At 40.2% G+C, this 9,322-nt stretch overlaps 1 protein-coding gene across 1 annotated transcript; it reads right to left on the bottom strand.

The window, feature by feature from the left end:
• Positions 1–3,497: 3,497 nt before the first annotated feature.
• LOC104437479 (vacuolar iron transporter homolog 1) lies at positions 3,498–4,375 on the bottom strand. The gene has a single exon (XM_010050435.3). It carries the CDS (start codon positions 4,268–4,270, stop codon positions 3,587–3,589), a length of 684 nt encoding a protein of 227 aa, XP_010048737.2. The 5' UTR covers positions 4,271–4,375; the 3' UTR covers positions 3,498–3,586.
• Between the last annotated feature and the right edge of the window lie 4,947 nt (positions 4,376–9,322).

Here is a 9,322-nt window from a genome sequence, read left to right as displayed (position 1 = left end):
ATTCAATAGCTTCATTCTATGTGAAATCCCTAATACATCTAATTTACTCTAAAATATCATCAATATGAGTAATGCGGCCCATACTTCTCCTTCAACGTGAATAATTGTAATTTGAATTTAAGAATCCTCAATCAAACGTTTATAATTTCTTTCTTTTATCCATTAACAACCACATCATCGTGACAAATCGGAATTACCATCTAATAATGTTAACTATCCCTTTAAATCTCACTTTTATTGAATAATCCTCGTTTATTCCACGCACTTAATGATAACTTAATTACCAAATAATATCTATAGGAAAAATCAAATCTCATAATATTAGAGACACTTTAAGAATATCAAAATAATACTCATGTTTTCTTCTCATGGTCCATATAATATTTAGAATACTTAAACATTAATTATCTTTTGTATAACCTAAAATAACTATTCCCCTTTAATAAAAATTTTGTGGAGGGAGTTCTTGGGCAATACATATCACTAAGATATTTCATTGATCATGGTGAGATTACATAGTGTCCATAGAAATGAACAGAGAGGTTTCTCAAAGTATCGCTCCTCCTCCTTAGTTTCCCCATTTGGAGAATTCTGCCTTCACCAGCACTAGTCGACAATGCCAGCTTATGGGCTCCTTTGCTATGTGGTTCTGGCAATCTTCTTCTTTTAATAAACTAAAGATCATTATTAGGCAAATTATCTAATTAACCCTAGTTGGTCTCAAAATTTATCAACACGCTGGATTAACTATCTTGATATCTTCCCTCAGATTACATTCGGCAAAGCACAAATCATGGTGGTGGGTCCCAAGGATGAGAACAAACAGAGTGATCGACCGACCTACAAAGAAAGTCCATGGATTGACTTGTTGTATGAGATTTGGGACAAGACCATAACCTGAGAGAGAATCTTGCATAACAATTACAGTCATGTTGAATCAGATAGGCAAATTAGGCCAAGATGCTAAATTACATAGCAGAGCCTAAATTGGGCATAAGAAATGCAAGAACTGTTCGGAGATTACAAAAAGTCGTGAGCTAATTAGTCAAGACTCCAGCATTAACCCGTGTTCAAGAAGGCATGGGTGATGGTCTGGGAAAAGTGCCAAAAAAGTCCTAAATCTTTTGCCTTTATACCGATTTAGTTCTAAACATTTTTTCGGTACCGATTCAATCCTAAACCTTTTTAAGTTGTGCCAATTCAATCTTTTCCGGCCAATTTTGGTTGGATTTTGCTGACTGGACACCGGCCGGCTAACGTGGCCTAATCGGCGCCAACGTGGACAACTTTTAATAATATTTTAATTTTTTTTTGTTTTTCTTTTTTATTTTTTTTTTTCTTTTTATTTTTTATTTTTCTCTTTTTCCTCCAGTCGGTCATCGAAGTCCAGTGACCAGCCAGAGGCGACCACCAGCAAGGGCAAGGCCGACCTTGCCAGCCACCTCGCCGGCCATGGGCGAGGCTCCCTCTCGTCGGATTTGGCAAGGCGAACCTCACCCATGGCCGGTGAGGGCCGGCGAGGCTCGACCTCGCCGATCCGACAAGGGCATGGCTTGCCCATGGCCTGATCTGGCGAGGTCGAGCCTCCATGGGCGAGGCTCCCCCTCACCGAATCTGGCAAGGTCGAGCCTCGCCGGCCATGGACAAGGCTCGCCCTCGTCGGATCTGGCGAGGTCGACCATCACCCACGAGGTGGCTGGCGAGGTTGGCCTTGCCCTCACCGACGGTCGCCTCGGCCGTCACCACTAGATCCTCGGCGACTGGCTGGAGGAAAAAGACAAATATATAAAATATAAATATAAAAATATTATTAAAAGTTATCCACGTTAGTTCCGATCAAGCCATGTCAGTCGGCCGGCATCTAGTCAACAAAATTTGGCCAAAATTAGCCAGAAATGACTAAATTTGCACAACTTAAAAAGGTTTAATACTGAATTGGCATAAAAAAAAGGTTTAGGACTAAATCGGCACAAAGGCAAAATGTTTAGGACTTTTTTGGCACTTTTCCCATGATGTCTCTCTTGTGTTGAGACCTCGATGGTAATTCGGTTAGATCAATTAGGTATTGCGAAAGGCCTGAAAGTTCTATTATATATATATATATATTCCTAAGTTAATAATTATGAGAATAACCACTATAGGCATTAATATCCAGTGTCTCATAATCATTTCAACAAACTAAAAAGTCTCAATCAAATAGCTTCAAAGTCAACAAGGGAGAAGGATAAGTCTCTTAATACAATAACAACAATATTAATAACAGAGAATAAATGATTTTAATGTGTGTGTGGATTGAGACTCCCATATAAAAAGTTAAAGGTTTTGAATTTGTGCAGAGGACGCCGCTTTGCAGGCGCGGGATAGAAGGAATAAGGTTGCATCCCCTTGAATGGACAAATAAAAAAGAGACGAAATCAATGGGATACCTCCAAATTAAATAATAACGATAAAAACAACAAAATCAACAGAGAATAGAGAACATATTATTTTGGCTAAGATTTCATGTGCGGAAGCCATACGGACACACTCTCCCTCACCCCTCCGCCCCTTCTTCATCTCCTCCTTCGTTTTGTCCTTGTCACATCCTCGCCCTTCTTCTTCGCGTCCGAAGAGAAACCTTGGACTTGGACTTCCCCTCTCTCTCTGCAGGGACACGCCTCTTCCCCCTTTTCTTCTTCGTTTCGTCGCATCCCACTACCCTCTCCCCCTTTTTCTTCTTCGCATCCTTTCGTTTGAGGTCCAAAGAGAAACCCCGAAGCGTATTCAGGGAAGCCCTTAACGACGCCATCACTCTCGTGACTCTCTCTCTCTCTCTGTGGTTCTGGAAGACTCGAAGCTAGTGTTCGTTTATCACGCTCACTTGAGTAGAAAACGAAAAAGTTTAAAACTTTTTCGATGGCAAAGGAGCCTTTCATTGTGCATGTTCTGGTATTTGTTTGCCTTCAATCTGCAGTTATATTCTTCTGTAAAATGACGAGCGAGATGCAACCAAGTATGGCACAGGGTCCCGGAAGTGAAGGATCGTCCTCTTCGCACCCTTCAGCTGATGGCTCCGATTTTGCAACCCCGTGAATTACGTGCACTTATGTTAACATTGTGAACTTTCCTCATCTTGCAACTCGAGAATCATTTGTGGACTTCTCGGCAGTTAACTATTCGTTTCCCTTTTTTTCTCATTTTCTGTACGTTTCCTTTACAGCCAAATGATTGTTGATGCAACGTTTATTATGATGATTGTCGATGCAACGTTTATTATGACGTAAAAAATGATGATTCAACGAGTATGTTTCAGATCATTTTTTAAAACAAAGTCCACTTTGAGTCATTTTATGAGAAAAATAGGTCACTTCGGGTCATATTTTGGAATTTTCCCCTCAGCATATGAGGAAAAGGGAATAATAGGAGAAACTGCTAATTAAATAAGCGCGGACTTATTTTTGACCTTGCTTTTACTTTGTCCATTACACACGGAACCACTAATAACAACAGAACAAGGCTAAGCAAAAGTAATAAACAGGACATAATTCTTAATATGAGGAAAGAAACTCCCACGTATTGATGCACATACGAAAAGGGCGTCTGTTCTTCAGAGAGCATTTGCACCAATCAGCTTGGTCAGCCCGAAGGTTATTGCCATGGCCAACCAGGCCCCAATCAACACCCTAAGCGACGACCTCAAGACTGGTGCCTTCCCCAGGACCGCCCCGATCCACCCGAAGGCCATGAGCGCGATGGTGGCTGCCACGATCATAGCCCCAAGCCTCGCCCTATAGCTTCTTATGAAGGATGCTGCCAGTAGCGGCACCATGGCCCCCACGGAGAAGGAGAGAGCTGAGGCTGAAGCAGCTTGCAATGGATTGGGCAAGCTCTCTTCCTCTCCATTGTCACCGTCTCCTTCTTTGTCCATTTGTCCGTCGGCGGCCCCTTCCTTGTCCCTCTTCATCTGGGCCGACTCTATGTCCAGTTGGGAGTACACGGACACGAACTCCCCTATGGCCATGCTACACGCCCCGGCCACTAGGCCCGCGAAACCGGTCAGGATCATGGCCTTCATGTCCTGCTTTACTGAGCCAACACCCATCATGAGTGACGCGGTCGACACGAGTCCGTCATTCGCCCCAAGGACTGCGGCCCGCAGCCACTGCGACCGCTTGGAGTAGTCAAACTCCACCTCTGGGCCCCCAAGTTGCACCGATGGGATGGCGTCGCAGGGGTTAGGGAGAGTGAGCTCAATTTCATTGAGAGATGAAGAGGAATGGTTGGAGGCCATGAGGGATGCAGTTGCAAAGCTGTTTTGAATGACTTGGGATGACTCTAATTGTTCAGGTGAAGAGGAAGAGAAGGATTTGAGAAGAGGAAGTGTGGAGGGCACACGCCGGTAAGGGGGTATTTATGGTGGGGGAGAGAGCCAACTTGGTGGAGGCAATGGTGGGGTATGCTCATTAACATACAATACGATACAAAAAGTATTTCTTTTCCTCTATATTCCAAAAGCTACACTAAAATGCGAAGCTCAGCGATCACTTGCGACTCTCCGTTCAAGAAAATGTGGTTGATGCAGAAGCAGACTATCATCAGCAAAAACGGATTTCATCGGACTTTCCATATATGCTGCTCTCAAGCTCATGAGCATTCAAAGCGATGAGAGGTCAGCCTCTTTTTCGGTGGTTGAGCAGTTTGAGTTTGATGTCCAGACATGCATAAAGGAGTAAAATCTGGGAGGACATTACTTAGCTCGGCAGACAGACTTCTTTAGAATAAGCCCGACCCCGCCCAGCTCTCTGAGCTCATTCTCGTGGTGACGCGGTCTCAAATCTCCGATGTATATCCACGGTACCCGAGTAGGCACAATTTCCGCACCAATGTGATGCGAAGTCACTCCTATGTGTTCTAAATCATGACCGGACTTGCGATAAAACTCTTCACCTATGAAACGAAACACAGAATATATAATTCCGGAACATCAAACCCTTCGGACGATAGGATGGCTTCTACGCTCTTGAGCGAACTAATGTTACCATCACTGCTCGTAACTAAAAACTCCAGCTTATCCGCAGAAAAAACTGAAACCGAAAGGCGTGGCCATTGAGACTCCGAGAGAAGATGAAGGGAACTGGGGAAGAGCGAGATTATGAAGACATGAAATGAAAAACAATGGCTTTGGTGGGCGCTTAATATCTATCAATGGAGATCAATGACAGACCGGGGCGTATTATCGTCTTTAAAGACATCATCAATGACAGGGATGAGAGCCAAATGTGGTTTTCAAGATAGGTATTAGCAGATTATCAGTTCACGAATAAAGCATGAGTGTTGTTTTACCCGACAAAACCAAAGGGGAGAGAACGAGGAGAGTGCTTCTCGTTTAGTAAACGAAACTTCAGGCGTTTCGAAAGTTTCGATTTTTTTTGGCCTGCCCTTTTCTTTCTCTCTCTTTTCCTTCTTTCGAATACTTTTGTAGGGTTTGTGTAGTTTGTTAGCATTTTCAGATAACGTATGTCACCGTCGTAAATTGCATTCTAGTAATGCCTATTTGGACAAGAAAAATGATTTTCAAAGTAAATATTCAAGAGCGGTGCATGAAATATAATTCATTTTCACAAGAATACCATGTTTACAGGCTCTTAACAATTTTAAGGGATTCGGTTGAAGAATCTAACATGAGAATAACAAGGATATTGTCGAATAATATGACTGGACAAGAAAAGAAGCATTCAAATCGTCATTGATATTTTCCTACCTTTTCAAGTTAGAAAGCCCAAAGTTGCCCTGGATCTCAAATCTTAGTCATCATCATAAAATTGCGTTATAATAACATTTATCTTGATGAGAAAATTGATTTCCAAAGTAAAATGAAATATAATTCATTTTTGCATAAATAACATGCTTATGGACTCCTAATAATTTTAAGGAATTCAATTCAAGAATCTAACATGTGAATGATGAGAATATCATTTAATAATAAAACTGGACAAGAAAAGAAACATTCAAATCGTCATAGACATTCTTACTTTTTCAAGTAAGAAAGTCAAAATTTTGCCCAGGATCTCAATCTCTCTTTAGTCAAGAATCTCTTCTTTTATCTAGCCGGCACTTGAACTTTTGACCATGCTTGGTTCAATTTCGAAATCCAACCACAACCCTTAGGCTACGTTTGGCGGTCAGGATAAAATTTAGGATATGATATGATTTATCTCATCCTACGTTTGGTGCTTGCTTAGGATATGATAAAGTCAGATATAAGGGAGATATATACCAGATAAAATTATCACATGAGGGAGGTGGAATAAATGTGGATATAATTTATAATGTCTATAATAAGAAAGTTATTTTTCTTGAATAACAAGTTTCTTAAATTAACAAAATTAAAATTATATTTCAATATAAATAATATTTGAATCTAATTTAAGAAATTAAAAATAAAAAATTATTTTTTAATTTAATCTTATTTAAGTTTATATATTCAAATTTAATTCCATCTTATAATAAACATTTAATCTATAAATTATATATTTATATTAATTATATATATTTTATATTTTTTTTTAGGTAGGTATTTTTTGTATTTTAGGTATGTTAGTAAAAAAGAGGAAAAAGAAAATAAAAATAAATTAAGGAATAGTGTCACAGAAATTTTCACCATCTCCGTTTATAAACTTTTAGGTTCATTTACAATGATATGTCATTTATATTAAAATATAGATATGATATTGATGTGAATATATCCGACTTTAATATTACGATTCACCAAATAGTGGATAGGATATAGAAAAATCCCAAGATTTCATATCATATTTTATTCAGTCATATCTTGGTTAGAAATCCGGATAACCAAATGTAACCTTAGTCTAGTCACTCAGCTTGTCATTTCTTATGCAAGAAGACCAAGATTGAAAGTGATCATAGTTTGTATAATGTCAGTGTATATAATTGTCCGAGATATATTTACCAAGATAGATAATCTATGTTATATTTTACATGTACAACCAATGTAATGTTCAAAGGACACTCAAGGCATATAACGTGGCTATCTTTTTAGGTCCTACGCCAGCCAATTTAATTGCCAAATCAAACCATAAAATTTAAAAGGGAAGCCAACTAGACTTTCAATATACTTTTATAATATCAACCCGAGATCTCCATATCTTGATCCTTGTAATTAATCAATAAATTGTCCATTCTCATACACCTAATCCCCTTCTTTTTCCTTCCTTTTGGTGCCCTTTTCGGTGTTATCTCTTGAACTTTATAGATAGCCTCGTCTCTTTTCGTATGGAGAGACCGGGCTAGCAGTGCAGATGCTACTTGTTGTCATCGAATATCTCGTGACTTAATTCGTGTGTGATCAATGCAAAGTCCCTTCTTTTCGACGTTGCACTTTAGACCGACACCAGAAAACCAAGTCCAGATAGTAATTATAACAATAATTACAACAACCGCAATTATTAGAACTATAGTCATATTATCCTTTTTTTTTTTTTTTTTTGAGCGGGAAGAGGGGGGGGGCAATATCATAAAGAATTGTCCGGTGGACAACACACATTTATCTTTCTTTTATTCCCCATCCATGTTTAGACCTAATTCCGCCACAATAATGGTGTCTGATGAGGAGAGCATTCAAGCCTACGAGAGATCAGAGAGCGACAGCCAGAAAGATACGTTATTCAATGAGAAATGGGAGTGTGCATTCCACACGAAATACCACCCACTTCTAACTCCCCATCATCGAATGCATTAAAAATGATTTTGCTTTGTGTGTGACGTTCCTGTTGATTGGGTGCACCTCCATTCTTTTCCTACATGCTTATGCCACTATGATGAACCCCCCATCATCACCGGTTTGGTTGTGTTGCGTCCGATCATGGCTTTGGGTGTCTGCTGATCCTCTTATAGGAATTTCAAGCGTTTGAGATGACTTCTGTGCATGGGGAAGTGAAGTGACAAGTTTGTTCTGTGAATCAAACCGAGTGTCGGTAGCAGCTGTGATCGGTTTTAGATGTCGGAACTTTTCGGCGATGGAACTTAAGCGATGCGGACCTAGGGTTTGAGGTGAGCAAGACGACGTCAGAAGATTTGCAGAAGCCTCGAAGGGTTGGGAGTACGGACAGCAACGGTCCTCGGGATGCAAACAATCGAGAAAAGGGTTTGTACAAATGACATACGTGTTGATCCTCATCGTTCAAGGTTTAAAAACAAATCGCCCCCCTTGCTCGTCATCTTGGAGTCACCCATAGTAGTACGAGCCCGCGTACTGTGGTAAGTGATCGATATGGACGGACGACGAGCTTGTGCAGATTGCCACATCATATGGGAATTAGTCGGATGTTCGAGGAATTTTGGATCAGACAAAGAAAGCCGCCACCAACGACCGTTTGTCAATGATAAGTGGAGATAGGAATGAGTAAAGCAGGGATGAGACGTTAATGCTTTCTTCACTACTGAATAAAGAATCATTGGTGCCCTACTTCTTGGGAATTAACGTCATTTTAGACAATGGTGGGGATTAAGGGAAGGCAATAGGTCTGGTGCACTGAATGCCCTCCATTCTGCGAATTTCACAGTGAGACTCGTCAAATCTAAATGTTAAGAATAAGTTAAGGACATGGGTTCAAAATCTTATTTAAGGAGAAATGCTATCAAAAAAGAAATCTCAATATGTAAACACTACGTGTTAAAGGACTCATTGCACCACCCACATTTGATTAACAAACTAAAAAGTCTCAATCAAATAGCTTCAAAGTCAACAAGGGAGAAGGATAAGTCTCTGAATACAATAACAACAATATTAATAACAGAGAATAAATGATTTTAATTAAAATTATACTTATATATTGTGTGTGTGGACTGGGACTCCCATATAAAAAGTTAAAGGTTTTGAATTTGTGCAGAGGATGCCGCTATTTTGTAGGCGCGGGATAGAAGGAATAAGGTTGCATCCCCTCGGCTGGACAAATAAAAAAGAGACAAAATCAATGGGATACCTCCAAATTAAATAATAACGATAAAAACAACAAAATCAACAGAGAATAGAGAACAAATTATTTCGGATAAGATTTCATGTCTAGAAGCTGTACGAACACACTCTCCCTCACCCCTCCGCCCCTTCTTCATCTCCTCCTTGTTTTGTCCTTATCACATCCTCAGCCTCTCGCCCTTTTTCTTCGCGTCCGAAGAGAAACCTTGGACTTCCCCTCTCTCTCTTTAGGGACACGCCTCTTCCCCCTTTTCTTCTACCTTTCGTCGCATCCCACTACCCTCTCCCCCTTTTTCTTCTTCGCATCCTTCCGTTTGAGGTCCAAAGAGAAACCCCGAAGCGTATTCA

Source organism: Eucalyptus grandis, chromosome 3 (genome assembly GCF_016545825.1).
Source record: "Eucalyptus grandis isolate ANBG69807.140 chromosome 3, ASM1654582v1, whole genome shotgun sequence".
Lineage (NCBI taxonomy): Eukaryota > Viridiplantae > Streptophyta > Magnoliopsida > Myrtales > Myrtaceae > Eucalyptus > Eucalyptus grandis.
The sequence above is the reverse complement of the archived record's forward strand: the minus strand, read 5'-3'. Positions and strand labels throughout refer to the sequence as shown.